At 38.4% G+C, this 16,573-nt stretch overlaps 1 protein-coding gene across 1 annotated transcript in view; it reads left to right on the forward strand.

Annotated features, from left to right (window-relative positions):
- ZFHX4 (zinc finger homeobox 4) overlaps nucleotides 1–16,573 on the forward strand; it is a 148,124-nt gene that overhangs the window by 24,192 nt on the left and 107,359 nt on the right. Inside the window, exons 2-3 of the mRNA XM_066564050.1 lie at nucleotides 1–288; nucleotides 1,382–1,884. The exon at nucleotides 1–288 is cut by the window's left edge and continues 2,336 nt beyond it. Of these exons, the coding sequence (XP_066420147.1) occupies nucleotides 1–288; nucleotides 1,382–1,884 (791 nt within the window). The remainder of the gene's footprint in view (nucleotides 289–1,381; nucleotides 1,885–16,573) is intronic.

Below are 16,573 nucleotides of genomic sequence, written 5' to 3' on the forward strand. Positions count from 1 at the left end.
GCTGCGAGGTTTGCGACTACGAGACCAACGTGGCCAGGAACCTCCGCATCCACATGACCAGTGAGAAGCACATGCACAACATGATGCTCTTGCAGCAGAACATGAAACAGATCCAGCACAACCTGCACTTAGGCCTTGCGCCCGCCGAGGCAGAGCTCTACCAGTACTACCTAGCCCAGAACATAGGCCTGACTGGAATGAAACTGGAGAACCCAGCAGACCCGCAGATGATGATCAATCCATTCCAGCTTGATCCAGCAACAGCTGCGGCTTTGGCACCGGGACTTGGTCAGTATCTCTTTGTTTCCTTGTGGTAGTTTGTCACTTACAATTACCAGAGCTCCAGCGGAGGACAAAAACCTGTTGTTTGCTCATCGACTTGCATCGAGTTTTGTCTGTAAAAGCTAAATTAGGCACATACTAGGTAATAGTTGCAGGAATGACCAGAAAGAGGTTAAGGAGCTCCACCAGCCTCTGCTTTGGCCCCCTGATGGGGTCACATCATTGCAATCCCGTTTTCCTCTCCTCCACCCTTGTTTGCAGGGTCCACAGGTAGAGAATGAAATTAATTGATCACATAATGAGGTGCTATCAAATTAACAAACTAGAAAAGATAAAGACGACTCTGTTTTCCTCAGTTTTTAATTATCTGAATAGGTTGGCATTTTCCAGCAGGAATGCAATCTTTTCTTTCTTACCTGACAATGCCCCTTTATACTTAGCAAATTGTCTGTATTCCAAGTGTAAGAGAAGGGCAAATTGGAATCAAATGCTCATGTGCGAGCAGTGTACTGTCAATCTGTTACCTAATGGTGCAGGCTCGTACTAAAAAGAGTTCTCAAAGTTTGTTAATTTGTAACATTTCCTTTTGACGTACCTAAATTGTACCCATGTTTTTCACTGGGTATATTTTAAAATTAGAAATGCTGAGATGTGGTACCAAAAGTATCTAAGTTAGTCTAGTACTCTTAACCTAAATAATATATTGTAGATATACACACATATATATATATTGACCTACCTCTAGCATCATTTAAAGGATATAACAAAACTGCAATTAGTGCTGTGTAAGTTAATCTCGCCTTTTAAGTTACAAAAGCATTGCTGTTTTGTTATTTTATTGATCAACTTTCATGCCTTTGAAAATACAAATTCCAGAATGACATCATGCCCAGTAGGAGTAATTAAAGCTATCTGATGAGGGAATTTAGAAGCTGAAAGGGATGATTGTAATTGATCCTGATTCAATCCTATTACAGCTTTTTATAGTTTAAGCTCTAGAGAAAGCAAACTCCTTGTCAAGGCTTTATTTTACGGATTCCTTTGTGTGTGCTATGCTTGCTGGTCTCTACTTTCCCTTTTAATTTTTTTTCTCCTGTAGTAAATAATGAGCTGCCGCCTGAAATCCGGCTTGCCAGTGGTCAGCTAATGGGTGATGACCTGTCCCTCCTTACTGCAGGAGAGCTGTCACCTTATATCAGTGACCCAGCGCTGAAGCTTTTCCAGTGTGCTGTTTGCAACAAATTCACCTCTGACAGCCTGGAGGCCCTAAGTGTGCATGTGAGCAGTGAGCGCTCACTCCCCGAAGAGGAGTGGAGGGCTGTAATTGGAGACATCTACCAGTGCAAGCTCTGTAACTACAACACTCAGCTCAAAGCGAACTTCCAGCTCCACTGCAAGACTGACAAACATATGCAGAAATATCAACTGGTGGCTCACATTAAGGAAGGCGGCAAAACTAATGAGTGGAGGCTGAAGTGTATTGCCATTGGCAACCCGGTTCACCTGAAATGTAACGCCTGTGACTATTACACCAACAGCGTGGATAAATTGCGCTTACATACTACCAATCACAGGCACGAGGCAGCCCTGAAACTCTACAAGGTAAGTCTGTGACAGCAGCTCCAGCCAGCACCAAGTAGGCTGGGGAATTAACCCATTCAGGGCTCATCAGTCAGGACTTTGATGAATTAGTGGAGTGTTTATTGAACATGCATATAGTCAAACAAAAACTGCAGGTTAGTCAGGGAGGAGTGCTACAGATGAGTCCTGTTGAGTTGCCTGGGGGTCATTTAGGAGGCACTTCCTGCAAACACAGGGTCCATAAGTCATTTTTTAAAAAAAGTTCTCTCATAATAATTGGTGTTTTATATCTCTCATAATCTTTTCAGACTTTGTCCATTACATTTTGATCAAAAGCTTGACAGGTATTATGGAAAATGATGTTTTTCCCATACTGTGCATAGGGAAAGGAGGTCACTTTCTGGCATACGTATCTGTTTGCAGCCATAATGTATCACAGCCAAGTTATTTTACATTGGTATTTTCAGTAAGCACCTGCAATATGCCATATTTTTACAAAGGATATTCAAAAGTAAGCACTGTCATCCTTTTGTCTGCCCTTCTTTTCCAAACCAGTAATGATTTTTCACAAACATGAAAGGGTGTGGTGTAGATAAATATGTTAGTAGAATGGCAACTATATTTTTATCTTTACTGGAAAAAACTATGTGGATATAATGAATATGTGGGAGTGATGAATACCATTTTTTACACAACTTGTCATGACTTTTTCCAAGCCCTAATTATGGGGTAACTTATTTTCTGCAGTGTGTTTACTGGATTGGCTTGATTGTCTTGGTTCATGTACAAATATAACACATTCATTTCCAAGATGAATAACTTTGTAACTTATTAAAAACTTCTTTTGTCCAGAGGATATAAAAATTCAGGAAATATTGCGAACCATTAGTCACTGTAACAAGCTCTAAATATGATTAGAAAATCCATTTTGCAAGTGTTATCTATTGATTTATACTAGAAATCTGTGATAACTAAACTATCAGGAGTCATCTACTGATTACAGCAACTATGCTGGTTTTCTAATCATGTTGAAGATCTGTACATACAGAACAAATGTGGAAAAGTCTCAGCAGACCTCTAGTTTAAGGAAGAAATAACATTTTTCTGGTGTTCAGCCACATTTTTCTGGTGTTCAAATGGTTGGTCTGAGCTAATATATGCTGCACAGGCAGTAACATAGATTCTCATTTTACCTGGTAGTTGTAACCTTGGAGCATCTGCTGTGAGCAAAAATGGTAGTAACACAAGTTTTGATTTGTTATACTGTCCCGCAGTGCTAGCTGCTCCGCTAATTGAATATATTTTATTTAAATTGCATTTGTCCTTCATTCTAGAGTGTTATTTTTTGCTGGTTTTTTTAAGGTCCAAAATACTGTTACGAAAAGTACGAAAAGAGCTGAGAGTCTAGTGGCATAGCCTGCCTCTGCAGCAAAACTCCCTTTGGAGGTTCCTGCTCCCTGTCATCCATGAAGCCATTCCTTGATTCCTCCATTTACATTATGCAGCCATACTCTAAGTCAGGGTTTGTAAAAAAACCCAAAAAACCTCAAAACAAAACAACCACATTTTTGGTCCCCATCTGTTTTTTTGGAGTGTTAACCTGCATTATTTCAATTATTTGTTCTATAATGTCACCATTCAAAGAAAAGCTACTGCAAACTATGCCACAGACAGTAACGATGGAGTAGGAGAAGGCAAGGCAGAAGGCTTTTCTCAGATGGCTTTACTGCCAAAGCTTCTGAAATTGACATTTCAGTTGAAATTGTTGAAAACAAGATGCCAGCTGCTTATTTAAAAAAAAAACCAAACAGACAAACGATAGTCACAAGGTACTCAAACTATCTACTCAAAACAGTACTTTCTCTTCACTCACTCAACCTGATCCTTAGAGAAACCTTCATCAAATATATTTGGGTTTCCAGCCTGTCCTACAAAATATTTGATGTGGGATGCTATGGGAGAGAGTATTAGCTTTTGGCCCTCTTCACTGAAAATGTCCTGTTGCTGGATCTGCTTCTTTGCCAGATCCTGGTTTGTTAGATGGAGCAGCTCAGTAGCATCTTTGTAGCAGCTATCATACACAGCAAGGGACCATCACTGGCCTTTGGAGCTCAGTCGTTGAATCAGTTAAGGACATCCCAGTGGAAATGGAATCCATAAACTCCCTCTAGGCAGATACCCTCCAGGCTTCATGGCCTAAGTAGGACAATTGAAAGTGTCTGGCTGATAACCATAGGGTTCCAACTCTCCTAAAGCATGTATTTTTATAGGACTTGTCCCTAGAATTGCTAGTGAGTGGCTCAGATTTTTAAAAAGTTTCTGTCCCTCACAACTTCCTAGAGAATCTTGGAAATTTGAACCCCACTAGGTTTAATGACTCTCAGAAAGCAGATAGCATATACAACGCATACACTATTTTCATATAATTTCATTTTAAGGTTAATTTGAAGGAGAGCAATACCACATCGAAAATATCAGTCGGAGTATTAGTGGTTTTTTTTTAAGATTTTGGGTTGGCATGAGGTGCTACAATGTGTCCCAAATGACCAAGATGTTCTAGATATGTGTGCTCTATAATAGAATGTAATGCCTCTGCACATCACCCAGAAAATGCTTCTCTTAATTGTAAGTGTACAATTCAGGCCTCAAGATGTAAATAAATGCAGTTTTGAAAATATGCTAAGTTATTTGCTAGCAGACTTGATAGTTTTGTCAGGTCTTGGTGAAGCTGTTGACACCAAAAGAGTTGTAAACTTTTTTTCTCTTGATACATCAGATAAACTTTTAGAGCACCTAAGGAAAAAAAGAACATTAATTTGTATGAATAATAGATATATGCCTTGGGAGCAATATCGAATATTCATGAATTGTGTTTATATTCAAGCAGCTCTTCTTTTTTAAAATTAAGGTGCTGTGAATATGGTTCGGCAATAAAAAGTATAATACTAAAACCATCTGAAAGCACAGGAGAATATGTGGCTTTGTTCCTTTGCTTTGTCAAGTACCTCAAAGTTTTTCTTCAGTCATTTATATTTGTTTAAATGTTATTGTTTTGTGAATTTTCTTCTTATAAATGTTGCTGTAACAGCTTGGTTTTTCTCCCTGTGCTTAACTATTGATGGAATAAAAGGATGTCTTTTCATAACTGTAGCTTTTAAAGCAGCCATGAACATCAGAGCTTCTCTTCTGAAGCTGTATAATTTTAGGCAGTACGGAAATGTCACTTTTAGAGTTAGATTCTAAATGTGGCAAAGTGGAACCTTTAGCTGTTTTCTAAGTTATTTAAAGAAGAAATGGCCTGGTTGTTCCTTACAGAAGTGCAGTATTCAAATGGTGTTGGTAATGTGGCTGCTAAGAACCAGAACAAAGACAGCTTTACCCTAAATGAACTCAGCTTGGCCTAAATGAATTTCCCAAAGACTTACTTTTGGAATTGTGGAGCTTGATATTAGCAAATTAAACCACAGAAGAGTTGCAAGTTCTTGGCAGCATCCATCAAGAAGCATTCAGTGACTCCACAAGTAAACAGAGAAAGCTTCTATAGCAACAGAGTGCATTTCCATTCTGCAGGAGGAAGCATTCAGCTTCTGCAGATTTGGGAAGCTGAGGCAGGACGGTAACCTGTCTCTGTGGATGTAAAATACATATAGCTGGAACTGCTCTTAAGGCAGCCATTTTGTAACTTATTCAAATAGTTTTCAGGGAACTGCATATATCATGTCCTGTACTCATAAAATAGTTTCCAAATACTTTTATTAATAAATAAATAAGTACAAGACAGCCTTTTTTTAAAGTTAACTGGAATGTCTGAAAGTAAAATTTACTTAATCAAGTAACTGAATGACATGATCAATTTCTAATCACAAATTAATATTTGAAGCCAGTTTATTAAAAATATTATTTGATTTGCTGATAATACTTTCAATAATAATTGCTTTTAAACTGTGCATTTACTGCAGTTTACATTGTGTATGCAACTATTTAGAAGCTTAGGGAAAGAGAAAGGCAGCAGTTAGCAGACTGTACAAGAACTACCTTGGTCTTCCTTTTATTGACAAAATATTGATCCACAACACTGTTTGTGCTGTGATTTTTAAGTTTTGGTATATCTCTTTACCTCATGTGTTCTCAAGCAGCAAAGATATCACCCAAAAGGAGTGACCTGATTTCAGTTTAAGAAGGTTAAAGGTTAAAGGTTAGCTCAAAAGCATCATCTGCCTAGCTGCTTAACTTTAAACTGATCAATTTAATGAAAATCTGTTTTGCAGATGGTGTTGTAATGTCTTTGGCAGGATTTAGGCAGCTTTAACATTAGACGTATGCTAGTAAAAATTATTCCTTTATTTGACCAGAACAACACCTTTTCTTTTATGTTTTAAGGTAAAAGGCATGTGGGATATGGTATTTTGGCAAAGGACCCAGAAGCAGAAAGTGTTGATGGTCTTTCCATATGGGCTTGAAACCAGAATACCCTTATGTCTATTGCTAACGATGACTGAAGAAACAAACAAAGCTGTATGCATTTTTTTACCATAATGTTTTACTTTGAACCCATAAAAAAGCATTTCAGTCAGACCTGTCCTTGGAAAAGGCTTGTCTTCTCTGCCTAGGGTGGAATGCAACAGCATTAACTTTTTTAATCTGGCAGAGCACACCGATTGTCTCTTTCAAGCCTTGTCTTTGTACGTCATAAGTATTCTTTCCCTTGCTCACAAACCACACAGTAATTGTGTTACTTAGCTGTAGATACTATAAATAAGAAGGCAAATCAGTCAATCCAAATGGTAAGTTTTATCTGATGGAGGTTGTCTGAATAAACAAAGAATTAGGTCCTTGGGAGTGTAAAGCAGAGCTTTATGTTTATGTCTTCTGAGAATCAAGCCCTCACAGTTTTTGCCAAGATAATTAAGTTTCAGCACAACCATGTCTTTCTATTTTCAGATGTATGCAATTCAATAGGAATTTCTTGGGATGCTAATGTAATGCTATTATATGTTAGCTTTGTAATTAGCTAGGACTCTATCCCGTTGCTGAAATGCATTGTAATATTACACACACAAGCATAGTTTGCATGTAAGCAGTTGTGAAAGTGGTGCCCTTTGTTTCATATTGACCTTCCAACTTATTTAAAAGAGAATTTACAATGAGCCTTTGTTTTGTCCGCAAGTGATCATAAACAGCTTTCTAAAGAGTCCAATAAAATGAGAGAATCACAAATGTATAACATCACATATTGAAAGGGTGGAAGAACAAATGGGGCTTTTGCTATATTTTATGGGATGGATTTATAATCTGTTCTTGGGTCACTTAGGGCCAAGAATTTTCATGGTCAGCTGCTTGGTCCTGCTAGCTAGCATCCTCTGCAGGAAAGGCAAATACCGTGCAGCACCTGCTCTTCAGCTGGGGCTCTGCATTTCTCTTTAAAGAGAGGTGTCCACTCCTCTGCTGGTTCAAAGTCAAAAGATTAATCAGACCAGATTTTTTTTCTGCATCTGTCATCAGCGAAGCAGAATAGTCTGTCTGGATTCCATAATGCTGTTTGCATATTTGGATTTTCAATCAGCCAGGAGTATTGAATGCTTTGCTCATCTTTATCACGTGCAGGAGGCACAAGTGGGATTTAGTCCTTAGGTAACTTCTAGTGTAACAGTTCCCCAAGGAACACTGCTTGGTTTTTTCTCATTATCCTTGTTCTGGATGAAAGCATGGTTGTTAGGAATTAACAACTGAGGGGGATGTGAAGTATATGCACATAGGGACAAATGGACTAACAGCCCAAATCACTTTGTTTGCTTTACTCTGTTTGGCATGAAATGTTGGTACTTGATCAGCTTGGAATTAACAGAAAGTGACATTCTTTTAATTTCAATTGTCCTGTCCTAACTTTTTAATATAAAATAAAATATCCTACAATATGCCAATCCAATTATTTTACTGTCATTGTCCCAATATGATGGTAAAAGAGGTCAGGAGATTGTGCAGCATTGATTTGCATAAAAATCATTGAGGAAAGGAAATTGGAATATGTCTGCACACCTGAGGAGCTAAACCAAGCTTTGCTTGATGTTATTCTTTTTTGGTTGCTTAGAATAAAACTGTTTAAAACTGTGGTAAACAAAAGTTATTCTAATTTGTTCCTCAACACAAGCCTCATAAGGAGGATAGAAGGTATTTCAATTTTTAAAGTCCTTTGAGATTTGTGTTCACTTATGGTTTTAAATGTTTTATGAAATTTAATTTCCACTGCAAGTTTCAGTTACTGTTATTCAGATTATGCTGTTGTGCTTACATGTATAAAGAGAAACCAGTGTTCAAAGAACACACTGTCTAGTCACAGCTATACATACATTGTGTAGTAATAGCTACAAATAATGTATATGCCTACTATATGTACTTGTACACTATAGAGCATATCTATTAAAAAAATCAAGCATATCTATTAAAAAAATCCCAAAACCCCCCAGCTAACAAAGAAAAATGTTGGCTGGTAAAATAGCAATTTCCACACTACCCTTTTTTATGATAAAATTAAAATAAAGCAGTAGAGAAAGCATTTTCACATTATATTTTATGTACACTTAATTTGACATTCAGATGTCTGGCTGTCTCTTACATAATAGTCCTTGTTAAAATATACCATATTTTGTATTCAGCTTATGGTGCACTGCTGAAACAGGGAGACGTTCTCAAATCATAGTTTAAAGAATCTTCATGTTCTTCCATTGAAATGCTGTCCAGAATCCCAGTCTGTGTGCTGTCCTGGCTAAGGGCGTGTGAGGCTGCTCTTGGAAGGGAGGCTGTACCAGACTGCTTGCAGTGTGCAGCCTGCCCAGTGGAGCCTGAGTGAGTAGGTCCTCTTGGAGAGCAGGAAAAGTGAGCAAAGAAAGCCAAAGCAGCAGAAAGAGCATCAGCCTCATTTATTCAGTATGCTCGACACACAAAATGGCTGTATGACAGCTATTTTTTTGTGCCTGGAGTTCTTTCATTCTGACATTAAGAGAAATATGTAATTATTTCTGACTGAGATTCAAAGCAGAGATGCAGTGTATAGTGTATGTAAGAGTATTATGTCAATGTGAGTGCATATGTATGTGTGCATTAATAGATTGCAGCTATGGATTTAGCAGCCACTCCCTCCCAGCCTTGCAACATAGATTTTCTTGTTACCCATAGGAGATTTTAGCTGATATTATGCAACTCACTACAGGTGTCTTTTCTAAAATTGTAATTAGTTTGCCAGACTCTCCCAGGTGAGATTTTTCTCTATGCTCTCTTCCGCATATTTAAAAATGAGCAGTAAAAAAAAGTGAAAAGACTGACGCATGACAGGAAAGTTATATTTTGACATGGATACATGTAATTTATCTTTGCTATTGTTTTTGCTAAGTAATTTAGAAGAAACTTTCCCTTGGTCTATGCATTTGTTGGTCCATCAACCAAAATACCAGAATTGTGCTTTTATAGAAGAATTAATGGGAGTAAAACCGTACAGGCCTCATATGTACAGGACAGAATTAAGCTTTTTGATACATAGGTTTTGAGACTATATTGGCTCTATATATGTCTATATTGCTGGACAGATTAATTTTCTGCATTTTTAATTTTCTTCCTCCTTTGGGGCACTACTGAAGCAGAAAAGGATAAGAAAGGATAGTCAAAATGCTGGTGTGAAATACTAAGAAATGCAATTTCTGTTGGTTTCATCAGGCACAATGCAGGAGATGTATTTTCTTGGATAAACTTCCATTGTATGTCGGTAAAATATAATGCGGTACAACAGGGAACAGTATTAATTACATTAAATATGAGTAGAGGCTTTATGTTGATAAAACGTAAATTACAAGTGGTGGTTTGCAATAATTTTTGAACCTGATGATGTGCCTGTTAGACTGGTGTACTTAATACTGGCAGATAGAGCAGACTGATGCTCATACAACCTCATGCTGATACATAAAAGAAGTGAAGCTTTTCTAAGAACTTCAAGACCTTTGCTTTGTGGACAACCATGAAGGAGGATGTCATAGAAATTACCCCCTTGGTCTGCAGCAGACTGTGCCAGCCCTTCAGTACTGCAGCAGACAGATACACAGCATATTGTGCACCATAGCCTCAGGGGAAACTGTATGTTCTACTCTACCAGTGGGAAGGAAGGCATTAAAATAATCCTTAGCTTTTAAAGGCAGGGGGGATTGAAGAAAACAAAAATTGAGCAAAGGTAGTCTTTGAATGATGAAGTGTGCAGATTCCCATGCCTTGGGCATCCTAGTGCAGTAGCAGTTACAATAACAGAAAAAAAATGGGTTTGTTATGTACGAGGGGTATGAGAAATACTCCTTGGCTGTATGCATGAATAGGAAACAGACTGCTAATGGGAGCTATGGCTAGTAACATACTAGCCTCATTCCAAGAGTGGATGTTTGACCAGCAGGGTTGCCTAACAAAAAATGTGATTTTTTTTTCCATTTAAAATTGTTATCCTACAGTATTAATCAAACCATGCTGCTCACATGATTCACATGTGTAAAATACTGTATAACTACTGGTTTATTGTTGGATTATGTGCAGGAAGCCTATCATATAAGGGCATTATTCAGTGTTCTGCCCAAAGAGGTTATTAATTTGTAGTCCCTGTTCTCCCTTGTAAATTCTCTCAAAAATCAAGAACATGCACTATTTCCTTGCACTGCTCCTGGAAAAAAGAACCATAGAGCCACCTTTACCCATAAAGATGGCACAGAATCTGCTGCTCTGGGATAGTTGGTACCCCAACCTTTAACAGAAAACTAGATTACTCTTAGAGAAAGTTCAAGATGACTCTTTTAAAACAAAGGCCAGCAGTGAAAACTCCTCTTTCCAGAACTTTATTAGGCAATTCCAAAGGTCTACATCTCTTGATTTTAGTTCTCTAGCACATATGGAATTTTTCCATTGGTGTCCTTAGCTTGTGTTTGGACCTATAGCACTTCTTGGGTGGGAGAGGTCAGTTGTCTCCAAACAACTTCGTTGAAAAGAAAGATGTTTTCCTTGGAAAATCCTAAGATGTTGCAAGTGGCTCAAGTATCGTAGTAGCAATAATTGATATTATCCTTATCCTAAATTCAAAACTCTGGGTCCTAATGGTAAAGGAGAAGGATGGGCACTTCTATTCACAGAATCATAGAATCAGAATCTGGTGTTGGAAGGGACTCATAAGGATTATTGAAACAAACTTCCTCTCCTTGCAAGACACCTAAAACTAAATTATATGAGTGTCATCCAGACGCTCCTTGAACTCTGACAGGATTGCTGCTGTGACCACTTCCCTGAGAAACCTGTGTCAGTGACCAACCACTCTCTCAGAAAAGAGCCTTTCCCTACTGTCCAAGCTGAACTTCCCCTGACACAGCTTCATACCATTCAGACAAACAATGTTCCTGTTTTCTATGTAACCTAGACAAAAAACTTGCTCTATGAGAAATAGATTGAGGAAAAAAATACTAACATTCTCCAATTGAATAAACACTTTGTGAATGACCAGAAACTTGATATTTTTACAACAAGAACAATGAAACAAAGTCTAAGGAGCATCTTGGTATTCTTGTTTGTGTGCAAGTGATGAGAGCATGGAAAAAAGCTTGCTTTACTACTGAAATAAGACAGCTTTAGTATCTAGATGTTACTATTTTGGAAACGCCCTTTGGCATTTGCAGATATGTAAGCAGCTAATGAATGGCTGGAAATTAGGAAGAATAAAGCGGGTGGAAAAAAATGAGTCCAAACTGCAAGTGTTTCTGAAAACCTTATGTCCTTATTTGTTCAGGAGCTTCTGTGACTCAAAATCTTGACCCGGGAGGAAGCTGGAATCCTGAGATATGTCAGGACAGGATCTTCTGAAGTCAGGTCTCAGATGAAAAAGATCACAGGCAACAGAAAATAACTTGGAACTAATTTTACCAAATTTCTGACCTAGAGTTGGGCAGATTTGAGAGCACTGCTGTATTGCTAGTCTCCTGGGTCTAACCCTGTTGCAGATGCATCTCAGTAATAGGTGTTGTATCTAGGCTGTGGATATCCTTTGTCACTTTTTGATTTACTAAGGTAGTCTTATAGGTCACGATGAATTGGATATGCTGTCAATGTGCTCTGTCTCTCTGTTCCTGTCTCCACTGGTGTGTTTTGTAGTGTGTCAGGCTTCAACAATATCTTCACAACACTTGAATTTCTGTGACTTATAGAACTCAATGAATGAAAATCTTTGTAGCTAGTCATTAGGACTGCTTACAGGTATTTTTGAGAAAGAGCAAATCCTTACTCAGACACTCTGTAGTCGCTTTGAATTTTTTTTTGCCTTTTTGTGTTGTCTTTTTTTATTTTTCAAAAAACAAAAATAGGCTTGTGGGATCATCTCTGACTCAATATGTTACATGTAGGGGTTGGATCCAAGAAGTCTTGCTAGGATATTTATTTTCTTTTATTTCATGAATTTTTCACTGAGAAGCTCTAATTCTGTGGCCTCAGCTACCTCAAAATCATCAAATAGATGATATGGTTTACCCAAAGCATTTTGGGACACACAAAATACAAGAGCTATGCTGGTATTGAAGTATTCTGTGTAAGTAACAATTTTTATGATAAGGAAGAGTTGAGCTGGTAATCAAAAAAAGGAGACTCCGAAATCTCATGCTATACAGAGAGCCTGTATCCCAATTCACTCAGCTTTTGTGCTCTCCAGATACAAAGGTTTTATGCCTCATGTGTCCACAACAGGAACTAAACAAATGTCTTTCCTTTACTTCTAGTAGTTGTTTGTCCTAATAGATTTAGAAGGTAAGGTCAATACTGTCTGTACTGGGAAACAGAGCATGGCTTTGGGGAAAAAAAACCCCAATGTGTCTCTAACTGAGCACAGGTGATTGAGAGGTTGGCCTGTAGTACATCTGACAGTCTAAATGGTCCTCATAGAATTATAATTAAGCATAACAAGTTCTTCACATATGTCTGTCTTTCTGTCTGCATATATTTATTTTTACATGAACTTAATAGTGTCTGTAGTTGGGAAGGATGGATTCAAGCATTGGGAAGAGTTGGAGGTGGAGGCTGAAGTTGGTCACACTCACAAGAGAGACATTTATCCTGCAGTAGTGTTAGGAGGGAAGTTGGGATTGTTGGAGGCTGGGTTTCTTGCACAGGAGGTGCAGTGGACAGTAACAAAAGGGCAGGTGTGAGTGGTTATAAAAGTGTGCACTTCCCAGGAGCATAACCAGGATTTAAAACTCCGTGTGTCCATACATAACCCTGGCTGCTTCTGTCATCCTCTCTAATGCTGTACGAAGGTCTGTATATGTTTGCATCTGCTGCAGTCAAAGTTGGATTTCAATTTTTCTTCTAATTTCCTTCTCCCAGTTACTTATAATTTTTTTATACACACTTTTTTTAGGGCTGAAATGATCAGGATTTGGTCTGGGTATAAAGAATATTTCTTTTTTTCTTTGGAGCTCTTTCTGAGTCACTTAATCATGAGATATCTTTCCAACCTGTCCTAATGAAAAATACTCTATTGCAAATAAAGTTAGTTAAGTACATTTCTTGAAGTGGCTGTCCATAACAGAAGAGAATGTTATTTTAAAAGCAACAACACATTAATAGGCCAAGTATGCAATCATTGTCCTATCACAGCAAATTATACCATTAGTCCACCTTATCTAATCTCTTTGCTACAGACTGCCTAACAACAATTGCTTCTGAGAGCAAAGCAGACCAAAAAAAAAAAAAAGAAAAAGATTCTATGGGCAAATGTAGAATAATGTTGCTTATACAGGAAAATGCTTGTTCTTTTCATATGTCTTCTGTACTTTGCAATGAATTAGCATCATACAAATTCAAGTACATATTTTTTCCCCCCCTAAGTTGCCTTTGGGTAATCTTATAGGTATACAAACATCAAATCAGTTTATAAAGTGAACTTCTGGCTCAATCACATGCAGTGGGAAGGATTTCCATGGGTTAATTTAACCTGCATGCAGATTTTGTTTTGGCTTCTAAAATTTTCTGCCATTAATTTGTTAAGTTTTATTTGTTTTTATTCATCTGGTAAAAGAATGAAAAAAGATCATGTGTTCTTAATTGCTTTATGATATTTTACATAATTTTTATAACTTCACAATAATGTTTATGATTACTTTATGGTCCTTTTATCATGTCTCTTTTATTTACACAAAAAATTTCAATCCATTCAGTCTTGCTTTTAGTGGAAGTTCTTCCACATTTCTGCTAATCCCATCACTGATCTCTGAACTCCTTTTACCAGTGTTAAATTTTTCTGGAGATACACAGATATTTCAGAACTGAACATGCTGTTCTCAGTGGAACTGTATGATCTTACTGTCCCATGCCTGGTGCATCCAAAAATATAATCTGCTTTAAACAAATCCTATTGCAGTCTGTGCTGGAAATATGTTGCCTTTCATTACATGCTTCTTCCCACGCCCCCCCTTCAAACTGATGCTGAAGTGTCCTGGAGTGGCTACATTTAGCTTAGACACCAGTAAAATGTTTGATTCATTCAAAGTATTTCTTCTAATACACATTTTCTTGGATTTATCCATCCATACTGAGTTTCTTCTGCATGCTCAGCTAACCTTAAAAGTATCTGGTGTTTCTCTTAGTTCTTTGGCTGGTCTTGACTGTCATGAGTTCATTTATGACTTCTGCAGGATCAGTCCTAGTTTGCAGTTAGAAGACACAGAGGTAATTTTTATTTTGTTAAATGCCCTGGTAGTTCATGTAGCTTGTTTTCTGTCTCTATCATTTTACTTTTTTGCCCCTCTGTTAAGTGCCTACATTACATGGTTAGGCTGCTTCTGCATAGCCAGCTGAGTGGAAAAAAACTCCAGCTCTGAATTAACCCATGGAGAAATTAAAGTCCCCCTAATATTAGGAGAGTGAGAGAAAGAAGCATCTCCTTGTGCCCGTGTCACATTGGCTGTCTCTTCTCATTGCCTGCCTCTCATTGCTTTCCCACAGGTATTGCTATGCCTAGTGGCTTGAGGTGCAAATGTCTGTAGGCAGTTAACTGTTTGCTGAGCCTGAAGAACAGAAATAGCTAATTAACCATCTATCTGCAAATATTTATCCCAGATATTTATTTATTGATGCAAAATAGAAGATGCTGTTGCTGCATATAGACTTCAGGGCTGAGGCATAACTGCAATTGACTCTTTGTAGTGTCCTCTTTTCATACTGTTTGGTGCTAACTTTAATGTATTATTGATTGTTATTAAGGTATACCATGAAATACAGATGGGATGTCTGTTGTGGTTGAACTCATACTGTGGGAGCTATGTTGACTTTTAGATTGTTCTGGCCTTCATGCTGCTTGACATTAAAACCTTTCACATTAGGGCTTAGAAGAAAAAGAAATATATAGTAACTATGTTACCCTGTATGTAGTGTGAAGTAATCTGAAAATATGATGCCAAATTCCCTCCCCACCGAGTCAGCACAACATTTGAAATGAAATACTAATTTCAGGGCAAGCCAGGAAGTTCAAATTCCCTGTGTGACTGTATATAAACACTAGTTCAGGACAGCCAATACCTGAATTTAAATTAGCTGTGCTACCTGCCAGTAGAAAGTGCTAAAAGTGGAGGGATTAGAGGTCTGATTTTCTAGAATACTGAGTCCTAGTGGCTCCTCCTGGCAGCATCTGTTTAGCATCCCATGATCCAAGGTCATACTCATGAGTGACCGGCACCTCTCTGCTGACTGCCACCCTCCATCCTTGCACAGCCTTCTTGTCTGGATGTATTGGCTAGTTTGAAATACACAGAAATTGCATCAGAGGATCAATTACTGCTGAAATGTCACTACTGAACCCTGTAATAGTGATAATTAGTTAAAGCAAAGAGGCACTTATCTTGGCAGCAGATCACTGAATACTTTTTTCACAAAATTAGGTTTGTAATGCTTTACATTCTTCCCCCTCCCTTTTTTGGAGAAGTTTAAGTATATAAACGTTGAGGGTTTTTTCCTTTTTTTATTTCCTATGCCCCCATAAAAAGAAATACTTAATGTTTCTCACTATGTCCAGCAATTTCCATCTTAGAATAGCTTACTTTTGTTTGGAACTCCTAAAGAGGCTATTAGTCACTGGAGAAAACATGAAACAAGGAAACGTATGACAAACACACAGTCACAGGACAGCCCTCTCTCATTTTGGCTCAGCTCCCTTTCTGCCATTAATGGGGCAAAAAAGAAACTGGAGATCTGATGCAATTTCCCTGCCGTGGGGGAGGGCAGAGTTATTCTGCTTGTGTCAGGGAGTCCCTGGCTGGCAGGGATCCATCTGTGTGTGCCCTGTCCTTCCCACCACACACCTCGCAGGAGATGTGGCAGGAGAAGGACTGGGAAGGGCAACAGCAGAGGGGCAGAGTACCTGTAAGTGTGTCTGTGATGAGAGTGAAATCCCTGCTGCCAGGGACACATGGGGAGCTCCCAGGCAGAGCTGGCTCAGGGGGATGCCTGTGGCTTCAGAAAACTTTTTATCTGCTACAGAAAGGCAGTGGCTGCTGTCACAAGCTGTAGGGTCTGACTGCACTCCTGTGTTTTGATCCCCTGCTCAGGTGGGTTTCATTTTTCTTGTGCTCACCTTGCAGGGAGCCTTCCTGGGCTGTGACAGTGTGTTCTGGGCTTGATGAACTACCACAGTCCTTTCCCAGCTCCAGTTGTCCTT

This window comes from Molothrus aeneus, chromosome 1 (assembly GCF_037042795.1).
Source record: "Molothrus aeneus isolate 106 chromosome 1, BPBGC_Maene_1.0, whole genome shotgun sequence".
In the NCBI taxonomy this organism is placed as follows: Eukaryota; Metazoa; Chordata; class Aves; order Passeriformes; family Icteridae; genus Molothrus; species Molothrus aeneus.